Source organism: Gobio gobio, assembly GCF_949357685.1.
Source record: "Gobio gobio genome assembly, chromosome: 9".
Classification (NCBI taxonomy): Eukaryota; Metazoa; Chordata; class Actinopteri; order Cypriniformes; family Gobionidae; genus Gobio; species Gobio gobio.
This window is the reverse complement of record NC_137115.1, coordinates 48,347,412-48,359,807: the sequence shown is the minus strand read 5'-3', so window position 1 is coordinate 48,359,807 and position 12,396 is coordinate 48,347,412. Positions and strand designations below refer to the sequence as shown.

The 12,396-nt window shown below is 38.4% G+C and overlaps 1 protein-coding gene across 2 annotated transcripts in view; it reads right to left on the bottom strand.

Annotated features, from left to right (window-relative positions):
* rasgrf1 (Ras protein specific guanine nucleotide releasing factor 1) overlaps positions 1 to 12,396 on the bottom strand; it is a gene marked incomplete at both ends in the record, with an annotated part of 60,740 nt that overhangs the window by 26,577 nt on the left and 21,767 nt on the right. For both annotated transcript variants that reach the window (XM_079825893.1, XM_079825892.1), the window contains 8 exons: positions 104 to 264; positions 786 to 904; positions 3,281 to 3,390; positions 3,824 to 4,017; positions 4,162 to 4,241; positions 6,478 to 6,731; positions 7,026 to 7,118; positions 9,894 to 10,041. In XM_079825893.1, the coding sequence (XP_079682019.1) occupies positions 104 to 264; positions 786 to 904; positions 3,281 to 3,390; positions 3,824 to 4,017; positions 4,162 to 4,241; positions 6,478 to 6,731; positions 7,026 to 7,118; positions 9,894 to 10,041 (1,159 nt within the window). The remainder of the gene's footprint in view (positions 1 to 103; positions 265 to 785; positions 905 to 3,280; positions 3,391 to 3,823; positions 4,018 to 4,161; positions 4,242 to 6,477; positions 6,732 to 7,025; positions 7,119 to 9,893; positions 10,042 to 12,396) is intronic.

The window sequence follows — 12,396 nt, the reverse complement described above, 5'->3', positions numbered from 1 at the left end:
GAGCCGTGTGAAACGTGAAGCAAGGATTCCATGACCCAGTGTTTACTATTTCAAGTGTCCAAAAGCCCTTTTGAAAATGTGTATGTAGAGCATGAGGCTTCACCTTGGTGAGGTGTAGTTTTCCTCCAGAGCCTCTAGTGCAGATGATCAGATGTTTGGAGAAGAGGAAACACTGCCTCTCTCCCTCCTTCTTTAGAGACAGAGAGCCCAGTCGGCCACGGGTGATCTTGCCCTTCTCACTCATGGGCACTTGTATCAGAGATCCTGAAAAACACGCATGTGGGGACAGGATGCGTTAGCGCTGCAGGTAAAGCAGGGAAACCAAGAGCAGACAAATACTTTGCCAGCACGAGAGGAAAGACTGGATTGACATATGTTCTTATCAGATTCTTATCAGTTTCCTTGTGTCTTCGTATCCTGCAGCGTATCAGTGACATTTCCGATTCCAGGCTCAAAGCCAGGTTTTACTGGTGAAAGAGTGATTACACTTGGAAATGAAAGAGTTGGTCTGGTCTTTGAACACACTGAGCTCTACGCAGACTAGCAGGTTTAGGGCACCCAATCCTTTGAGTTAACGCTTCGCTTTGTGCTGGCAGGGAAAAGAGGGCAGCCTAGAAAAGCCTTGGAGTGGGAAGGGAAGAAGAGGGAGGTGGGGGGCTTGACAATAAGAGGTGACAAGTGACAGAAAGAACAGAAGGAAAGGAGAATCCGACCGTCTTCTTATCAGGGATCTGTGGCCCCTTTCTGCAGAGCGCGATTTATGTGTGTGTGTGTTGGGAGTTCACCTTGTCTGACAAAGGTCTGGCTGGTGTCTAGGAGAATCTCACAGCCCTCCACGATCATACGCTCGATAGCGAGGTTCTTCCTAATGTTCTCCGTCTCGCTCACCTCATCGTGCATGATTCTGTGGAGATACATCATTTTAGCATTCATAGCTATAAAACTTGACCACTTATTTTTATTTGTCACATACAGATTAAAAAAAACTTACAAATGTAAGTTGTGATAATGAAAGAAAATACAAAAAATGTATGTAACTTATTTGAGTTTCACTAAAACTAAAGTTAATATGTGGGATTTTTTATTTTATTTTAGTTAGTTTAGGAGCTAAGAGGAGGCAAAGAACAGTTTTGTCGTAATCTATGCCTCCACGTCGTGCGTTAAAATGCACACCTAGCCATGGATTTATATTATACTAATACATTTAACACTATTTTCATCATTTTTCAAAACTAAAATAAAAATGGCGATATATTAATTTGTATCAATCCATATTACATATTTAAATAAATATTTTAAAACATATTATATTCATATATTTTAAACACTTCATGACTAACTAAAATCAAATACAAATGGCCACAAATAAATTTTAGACTTCATTAAACATGAAAAGGCACTAGATAATACTAGCAAAAACATTGTAAATTTAATAAAACGCTGCTATTTACTTTTAATTATTTACATTTTAGACACTAAGTTTGGCATAAAAAATACTAAAACTACTGAGGGCGTTTTCACACCTGAAAGTCTGCACCAAGGTCTAAACCGAAGTTCATGTTTTGATACATTTTATACATTCGGTTAGTTTTGGTTTGGTTTCACATTGCAATTATGCGAGCGCACTACCGAACTTTACTCTTGTCCTGTCGTCATCATCTATGTGGGCTGCATCTGGACATTGATTGGTTTGTAAACGGACGTGCGTCTGACGTTAGCGTCTTTAACAAGAATGAATGAACGGACACATATCATTGCCACTATTGAACAGTGCGCATTGCTTGACTATTTTCTTTTCGTTACGTTTAAAAGTGGACATTTTAACCTTTATATACACATATTTCTCATTTTTGTGAGACAAGTAGCCTGGTTTATTTGAGACGCGCTCCAGTTCATGTGCAAAGCATGTGATCGTTCCCACGATTATTGTCTGCTATAGACTATTTGCTTCTTATTTATTAAATCCAGGCAATTATCTGATTAAACGTTGATTAAAATTAAGATTCAATTTATCAAAAACGAAATTCACATTAAAGAAAGGCTTTCTAAGCAAAATCATACAAAATTTCTTTCAAAATAATTTCTGAACTTCTGTCTTCTGACATATTGCGCATCTTTTCACTTTTCATAATCAATGTAGCCTAGATTGAATTTAAAAATAACATTATAATATTTAAACATAAACAGTTCCGGACCGTGGTACAGGGGAGGTTTCACACCTGTAATTTTAATTTGGACCAAACTGAAAAGTCAGAAAATACGGACCAAACAAGGTAGGTGTGAAAACGGCGTAAAACACTAAATAAACTGAAACTATAAAACGCAGAAAAAACTAAAACTAACAGTGACAGAATTAAAACTAACAAAAACGAAATAGTTGTGATTCCTATACAGTACTTAAAGGTGCCCTGCCACACATATTTCATTACTTTTGTGGTAATGTCTGAAGTTCTACCATGGACATTTTGTGGAAAAAAATGCCTTGGTTACCTTGTTTCAAGCCATTCTAGCATGATATAGAAAGCCTGTAGATTTGCGATTTGCGCCAGTTCTAGCAGCTAGCCAGTGAGAGCCTGGCTATCAGCATCCTTTACCCAGTGCAACAAGTAGAGGAACTTTGTTTACTGTCATCTGGAATTGCTGCAAAAATGGCTTCTTCAGGTATATTTGCCATATATATATGACGTTCAGCCATCCTTGCTGTATACGAAAACTGTCACTGAGCTAGACGAATTCTGTGGGCGCGGTCTTAACTGGGCGAGCTCATGAATAGTAATGAGCTCAGGCAACACCACGTCAGACTGACCAGCTTTTGTAAATGGCCTGATTTCTCTCCTTATTTCTTTTCAGTGGCTAGAGCTGACAGACGAGGTAGCAGTTCATTTTCACATTCACGACATAACACAAACACATATGGACCTAACATATTTTTAAAAATACAAGTAAGAATGTTTGTGTGCAGGGTACCTTTAAAAGTGAAGTATGTAATTTCTGCAGCACCAAGTATAATTGCGAAAACCTTATCAGAGTATCAAACCCTTGGACAGACAAATACTGTGGTCCTGCTTCAAACAGACGCCTTGGTATTACGTTCAGCCCAGTCGGGCCATGCAAACAATCCGACTGCAGTTCCAGTCGCTGCCAATAGTGGAGCAGAAATTACACTCTTCACCTTAAGATAGATCAGTTGATTTGACGACATTGACGATTTGAAAGAAATGAGGTAGAGATGTTGACACATGGTCATGGATGGGTGTGCTGGAGGCACATTTTGATGTACCTGGAAAGCTCCTCCAGCTTTGACTTGGCGTAATCCAAGCTGTTTCTCTCCACATGCTCATGAGGTGTATGCGCTAACAGCTCGTGGAGGGTCAGTATGTAACGGGGAATCTGCCAGACAAAAGCACAAGTCATAATGTCAGACAGGATTGTAATTTTTTTTGTCCTGCCTTCTGCTGCAAGCACACTCATATCCACACTTAGTCATGTGCACGCGTGGAAATCCAAACAAAAACTTTGATAACTGTGTGCGCTGTATTCTTGCAGAGGAGACTTAGAGGGGCCCGCTACAACTCATCAGCACATTTATTACCAACGCTGCAAAGCCCAAAGTTGACCTTGCAGGACTAAACCACATGAAATCTGCTTACCGTACAAAAAAAATACCATTATGGACCAAAATAAACGATAGAATCCTACTTTAAGGGAATAAAAAAGCACACAAGGACGTGCCATATGCTTCTATGCAGAACTCTATTAGAGCTTGTGATTTATAGCATGATAACGAGAACAAATGAGAGCGTGAATGAAAGGTTATGGTCACCTGGAACATGGGGTAGGTGAGGAACGTCTCTAGCGTGCGCTCTTCACAGTCAGGTTTGGCTTCATACTGTTTAAGCAGCTTGTCGAAGTCTCTGTTCTGCTTGCAGTGGGCCAAGATCTGCAAACTGTACTGGTGATTACGCACAAACTCCTGGTAGATGTTGAGCATTGGCAACAGGATGTCAAAAAGGTCAGCTGGAGGACAGGAAGGAAGATCAAAATCAGTGTGACTGATCTCAGATCTGCAGCACATTTAAAATAAAAAGCTATCTTGCAATTTGTGTAGACTACAAAATGTTCTTTGCTGTTGGTTGCCAACCGCTCTGGCAGTGCACTCACCCAAGACTAATGTTGGCCAGCTTGCTATTCGAGCTTTCAACCCTTGGTAGAATATCTGATGCAGAAACATTATGGTTTCACTGCAGAAATAAACAGGACACGTAAACAATATATAAGCATTTCATTGTTCAAACTTTTCGTTTATGTGTTGTTTAAATATCATCTTCAGACATACAGCCGTGCCCAAAAGTATTGGCAGTGACATAACCTTTTCGCAAAGTTTGCTGCTGCAGTTTTTTTTTCACGTTTCTATGGTATAAAAAAGCATTTAATACGTTTTAAAGACTTTTAATGACAAAAAAATCCTACAATATATGCAAAGAGTCATTAATTACAGTGTTGACCCTTCTTCTTCATAACTGATGACTGATGGTGATCCATTCTTTCCTTATTAGTGCTTGGAGTTGATCACAATTTGTGGGCTTCTGCTTGTCCACTCGCCTTATGAGGACTGACACAGGTTCTCTATGGGATTAAGATCCTGGGAGTTGCCTGGCCACGGATACAAAGTTTCAATGTAAAGATCTCAGAGACACTTTATTATCAATCTTGCCTTGTGACATGGTGCTCCATCATGCTGAAAAATGCATGGATCATCACCAAATTGCTCCTGGATTGTTGGGAGAAGTTGCTCTTGCAGGACGTTTTGATACTATATTTTTGGGCAGAATTGTGAGAGAGCTTACTCCCTTGGATGAAAAACAACCCCACATGGATGGTCTCAGGACGCTTCGCTGTCAGCACAACACAGGACTCATGGTAGCCTTGACCTTTTCATCTCCAGACAATCGATTTTCCAGATGTCCCAACCAGTCGGAAGGGGACTTCATCAGAGAAAATAACTTTGCACCAGTCTTCTGCTGTCCAATCCTTGGACTTCCTGCAGAAAATCAGTCTGTCTTTGATGTTTTTCTTGGAGAGAAGTGGCTTCTATGCTGCCCTTCTTGACACCAGGCCATTGTCCAAAAGTCTTGGCCTCACTGTGCGTGCAGATACACTCACACACACACACCTGTTGCTAATATTGCGCAGCTCTGCACTCATGGTGACACAATTCAGTAGCCGACTCCATAGGAGGCGAAAGTCCTGGCGGTTGTTGGACACTCCTGAAATCTTGCAGTTAAAGCGCTCTCCATTAAGTTTTTGATGGAAGCTCTATTCTTTGCAGCAATTTCCTTGTATGTGAGGCCATTTTGATGCAAAGCAACAATGGCTGCAAATACTTTTTATGGAGGTAACCATTGCTAACACAAGAACACAATGATTGGAAGCACTTCTTCCCTCCTTTTATAGCAATCAGATTATGATGCTTTTATAATCCAATCTGAACGCTAGAGTGATTTCACCTGAGTACCCAGCAAGCAATAGCCGTCATTTCACCGTCTCGATTATACACCCGATACAGTTTGGCTATGAGTAACCCACTTCTAGCCAAAATAACCTTGAATTTGTCGTTTTTGCCAAAATAACTTGCGAGATGTATGATATTCCATCATGTTAGCAAAGTCAACAGCGATTACAAGGTGTTTGGTTTCATTTCTTTGACATGTTCATGTTCTAGATGACTAGTCTATTCTTGGGATATGGTTAGACATCTATTACATTTTCACTGACAGCCTAAATTTTGCCTTGTTTTAACCTAGACATCAGGGCTGTGTTTGGACGGCTATTAGATGTCTTTTAAACACAAAATTGCTTGCTGGGTAGTACGTTCACACTTTCCCATGTGCCGATGATATGATTAGTGAAATTATGTTAGCCGGTCATTTTGTGCCAGGGCCAAAAAACAGTGAAATTTGGGTTTTTGTTATAACGTTTTGACCAAAATTTAAAATGCATCTGATCACTCTACACAATAATCTACAAACAGTGAGTATCAACACTACAGCAAAACACAAAATTTATGCCACTGCCAATATTTTGGCCACGGCTGTACACTATCATTAAAAAAATTGGCGGTCGGTAAGGTTTTTTTGTTGTTGTTGAAAGCAGTCTATTATGCTTCTCCTAAAATGTTTTTCCTAAAATATCAAAATTTGTTGTTGACAAAGTAAAATTTCTTCAGACTTGGTCATTAGTAAATCTGAGCTCATTGTTAGACATTGCTGAGCTCTCTTCTAAAATGCTAGATAGGATATACTGATAAGATTACAGGAGAAACATCTGAAAAGTAGGAGACTTAAGAAAACATCTCAATTGGCTCAACATCTAATCTCATTGCTGATGAGGAGAAACAGTTCAGTTATTAAAGAGATCTCGTTTTCTTTCGTCTGGGCATGCGAATCATGCTAATGTAAGCATGATGATTTTATTCACCTGTTTAGGAATATGCTGCTGACATCATCATGGGTTATGGGTGGTTTCTTGGAACTGGCAGCCATGCGAAGCGGTCTCAAGAAGTTGTTGACAAGGATGTGGAGCTGTTGGACGTACTCGGCCTCTGCCTCCAGCATGCTAAAGACAACCTGGTTCCTCTTCCTCATGCTCTCCGCATGCGGAGAACGGATGTAGTCCTGAATGATGGTCTTCCACTTTCGCCGACACATCCAGCCCCTGAGGAAGCTTTGCACCTAGAGCAGCAGCAATGAAGAGATAAAGAATCAGTCTGTGTATACATGGACAACACATCAAAAATATTGGCCAATCATTAACCAATAATGAAACTTAAAACACAAGACAACTGCTCCACAACATATAGAGGCATTTTATGTTTTCAATGTGAAGCCTGTTTTAAAATGTAGGCAACTTAAGAGCTGCCATTGAAACCAATGCATTTGAACAAACTCAGTTTTAAATCAGTCACTTATGAGGGCCTATGACATTTAGGATGCTACCTATGTAAGATTTTGGAGCAGAAGTCTTACTTTCTTGATTTTCTTGATCTCAGAATCATCATCACTAGGTGCAGTGGTGGGATTCGACTGAATCTTCTCATTGTCTTTGAGCATCGCTGCAATCTGTAACCAAACAGCAACAAAAAAGTGGCAGTCAACACTTCTTTTGCAAAAAAGTTCCTTCCCTCACTGTTTCCCAGCATGCTGACAAAGTGATTGAGTCAGGCCAAATCAGTGCCAGCACAGTGTACCACAAATACTCACCCTATCAAAGCTCTCGGATGCCACTCGGGTGATTTCCGATGATTAGGGTGCACAAACTTTCACATTATTACATGGCACTGCAATTTAATAGGGATACGTTTGGGACACAAAAGAGGTGGGAGCTGGCCAGCACAGTCTGAAGGTGAGTGCTCCATTTATTGGATGCGGGCTGAAAGAGTTTATTATGCTGCGGACCAAGGATGCGACGCACACAACACATCTGGGGTCATGCATATTCAGCACACCATTTCATACAGCCAGCTCCATTTGCACTTTAAAGTAAAATGACTATTTGATCTGGCTGATGAAGAATACAGCAGGGATCATAGTTCTCCTGGAGAGCCGTTTTTATGAGCAGAGATGCAAAGTGAAGTGCAAAGTAGTCTGGAGAAAGCTCTTGAAAACCAAATGCTTCTCACACCACTTTTCATTCTCTCTACCATTTTCCTTTTCAGAAGAGCAATGAGCATGAAATATACTGTGGGTTACGAGGATAGACCAGTCTGACTAGTTGATTAGTGTGACAGACTAGTCTTGTCATATATAAATACTATTTATTATTTGCACACTATTATTCAATTAACCTGTTGGCTTAGTTTATAATCTTCAATCATACATTTTATATGCATTATATGTTTCTGTTTGATCAGGCATTACAAATGGCCACCCCACACTTTAAAAATGTGGTAACACTTTAGATGAGGGTCCAATTCTCACTATTAACTAGTTGCTTATTAGCATGCATATTATTGGCTGTTTATTAGTACTTATAAAGCACATATTCTGCATGACCATATTCTTCATCCCTTAATCCTGCCCAATACCTAAACTTAACAACTACCTTACTAACTATTAATAAGCAGCAATTATGAGTTTAATCATAATTTAAATTATGAGTTAGCAGGTAATAGTTAGTTAATAGTGAGAATTGAACCCTAATCAAAAGTCTGACCAAAAAGGTTACAGAAAAAGACTGTACAAATGCTACAGTAAAAACCTGTTAACTGATTAATTGTATGTTACTTTATCATATAAATTGGTTAATACTGCATTATATGCATTATATAAAAATTATGTAAAAATGTATAGGCTTTGGAAGTACAAACTGCATGACATAACAAAATTGTTTATCAATATTGTACATTAGTAAATTTTTCTGTTGTTTTGTGTTGCATAACATTATTTTATTGCCATGTGTGTTACCCTGATGATATTTTGTTTGTATGTGTATGTTTGTGTCTTATATACAGACCATTAAAGGCACAATATGTACGATTTTTGGATTAAAATATCCAAAAACCACAAGAACAATGTTATATATTTTGTTGACTTGTTTACTTACATTATCCCAAATGTTACCAAGAATGTTTAAATACGGTGAAATAAGGGGATTTTAATCAGGACACGGACCGCCGTGCGTCGCCTATCAATGACATCATAGCCGCGTTAACCTCGATTTCCGGTTTTATTTTGTAGAAACGATAAAAACACTAAAGACGCTTTAGTATATGATGTGTTTTATTAGACAGGTGAGCAACTGTTTGGAGACAATCATCAATTGTTCTACATCTCAACACAGTTAGTATTATTGAATAAATCTTGTTTTCTTGATTTACAGCGAGTACCATGTTTTACCATGCCTAATATCGATCTAGCTCACTGCAGTGTGTAACAAGTGTCTCAGAGTACAGAGTAGCATTATAACATAACTTTCATCACACTCAAATGTATCTAATATGATAAAACAGCGCTGCCACATACACATGAGCGAGGAAGCGGCCGCCTACGGCATAATAAAAGTCATCAAGCTCCGCTTTTATTTTGAATAAGTGACCTCTAGCAGTGAAATTTCATAATGTTCCTTTAAAAATGAACTCTGATTCATCATGTGGCTTTGTATTGTGCCACCTGTATTATTATGATGGTTATCAGTATATTTTAAGGTAAAAAGGAGATTTTGGTAGTTCAAGACTGTTATATAAATTTTAAATCGTTTTATGAAATTTACGTTTATAAGTTACAGGCAAATATACAGGCAGCAATATGCCATCCTTTATTACCTAAAACACTGTTATTGTATTTTTATAGTGTATTTCTGGCAACCACAGCTGCTGTGTTTTTTTTTACTGTAAACTTAGGAAATTTTTAACAGTGCAATATATTCTCTATCAAAAATATTGGCAATTTTTATTTTATTTTGCTTTAATTTAGTGATGAAAATGTATTTTAATTTCAGTTTTTCCAGTCATACAAGTTTTTTTTTTCACTTAAAGAAAATATTTTTATTTAAAACAAAATTATTTTAATTTTCAGTAATGATAATAACACTGGCAATAACCCCTGCATGCTGTTGTGCAAACAACGTCCCCTTTGAAACATGTTTGATAAGAGTCAGGTGAAACTGAAACCCGAATATTCATACAGGGCTTCCTTAGCCAAACTAGTAAACTAGCTGTTCAGGAAATGCATTTTGAAAATATGTAGTTTTGCACATATTTGCCCAACTTTTTCAGTTCTGAGAGACATAATCATCTTGATACAGTATGCAATAAAATCGCTGATATATTCGACTGGAGTTTGGCATGTTCACTACAGATAAACAATCCCTAGAGCACTTTGAATTACAAATTTTACCTCTGATTTTAGACGTTCAATCTCAATCTCCCCATCTTCTATCTGTTGTCGAAGTTGCTTAGCAACTGTTTTCTCGGTCTCCACGATTTGGAGTAGATGGAGGTACTTCTGCATGAGCGTTTCATGCTCGGTGGCCAGGTTTCTGTAGCTGCACACAGAACACACACACACACACACACACACACACACACATTTGAATACAAACGCACACATACACAAGCATCCACAAAAGCATTCAGGACACAAATACAAACATGAGTGCGCACACACTCCACACAATGAGGAACATCACGTTAAACTAGAAATAAAGCTCATTAGCAGAGGCACAGTGTTAACACGTAACCCCATAAGCACACACTTTATCAGAGCAAACTGTGAATGCTCAAATTCAACAATTAAACAGAATTGTTGGAGCAGCGCTTATCGCAAAACAGCAAGCAAATCCAGACGCCTTCATGTTTATGCACACAGATTTAGAACTGCTGCAGGGCATCCAGAGATAAACAGCCAAAATAGTCCTTCAGTACAGACTGAGACCAGAACGGAGCAGCAGCCGCCCTCACTGCAAACACAAGACCCGCTCTACAGAACCACTTCTTAAAAATAAACTAGACCTGCTGATTACGAAAGAGAGTCTTCTGACTGTGTCTTATTTGATATCCGCTGTTGGGGTTTAAAAACATTCGTTAGTCTTTTGATACTTCAGTGATGGAATGGAATAATCCAATGCATGAACCAAACAGGTCAAACATACAGTACAATTCAAAAGTTCTTATGCTCACCATTGGCTGCAAAAATACTGATAAATATAGACTTTGAAATGTTGAGAAATACTGTTACATTTTAAATAATTGTTATTTATTTGAATATATTTTACATTTTGATGTATTCCTGTGATGTCCAAACTGAATTTTCCGTGTCACATGATCCTTCAGAAATCATTCTAATATGCTGATTTGGTGCTCAAGAAACATTTCTTATTATTTTTTATGTTTTTCACTATTTTTTTGTGGAAACAATGATAATTTTTTTTAGGATTCTTTGATGAATAGGTTCAAAAGAACAGCATTATAACAGAAGTCTTTTGTAAATGTTTTTGCTGTCACTTTTGATCAATTTAATGCTGAATTGAAGTATTATAGTAGTAGTGTTGGAAATTGTAACATGAATTAGTGAAAGAAATGACGAAAGTCTCGAATATTATGGATGTGTTTTACAATTTCATATTTTTGTTTCTGTTTTCCACAAAGGCAGGGTATGTTTTTAGTGATGGTGCATCAAAATGAAGAGTAAACAATCTGCATTAGGTGTGTGTTTGAAGTTGACAGAGAATGATGGGAAATTTAGTTTCCCACTGTTGGCGTTCATGTGTAGCCTGACAAGCCAGACCCACATCAAGATGTTGGGTCTGGGAACACACCATTGGCAGGGCTCAATCCGAGGGGCGGGACAAACGGTTGTCTTTCAAATTCCCTCTGCACGCAATAGGATAGCGCTACAAACAACCAGAGCAACGAAGAAGGTGAAGTGGAGCTAGTTGATAGATTAAACTTTCGCTGTATCTGGTCGGCAAAACTCTGAACACATCTTCCTTTCTTAAGAATTACTTCAGTGCCGTTCTTTGTTCTTTTCTCAAAGAAAAGTTTAACTCCAAGTCTTCCAGAGTCGCGGCCAAAGCCGATTCGAAAGACCGCTGTTCGCCAGCTTCTTTGTTTACAAGTAGTACACGTAACCACCACAACTCTGCCGTCATTATGTTAAGCCCGCCCACCGACTCTATACACGATGTGATTGGCCTGACCAGAGTTTGGTTTTTGCAGCTCGCAAGTCAACGGAGAGCAAATTATATTTGCTGCCACTAGGGTGCGTCTAGATTTCTAGGCTAGATTTTCATGTGCCCTTCTCCTGTAAATAAGTTCGTTCTGTCTATATTTTCCCCTTAAACTGAATGTAAGTCATGCCTTTTCCAACAATGACACAAATGTCTGAACAATGGGGCCGCTTACACAACACCATTTTCAATTAAAAACCGAAAACTTTTTATGCATTTTGGCCGCTCATTTACATTTTGGGGGTAAACATAAAAAAAAAAAATGACAAAAATGAGATTCAAAGTGCACGTTTTTAATGCATCTCCATGTAAACTACAAAAAAAGGCAAATTTGTGAAAACGATGACGTAAGTTGCATACGTATTATATGTTCTGTCTATAGACACGCAGTGTTTCTTTACAAAGTAACATCGCCAACTACTGGCCTAATATGGTGTTTTTAGTTGTTTTCACAGATCCGTGTTGACAGGGAAAACGCAAAGGAAACACTTTTCTATTTTTAGTTCATTTAATCATGTAAACATACCCTATATGTGACGTCAATAGTAATTAGTGACAATTTGTGATTCATTATTCAATTTCATAATGTTTCTAGAAGAACTGCATAATACTAGCCTAGAAATCTAGACGCACCCTAGCGGCAGCAAATCTAATTTGCAGCCAGGGTAGTCT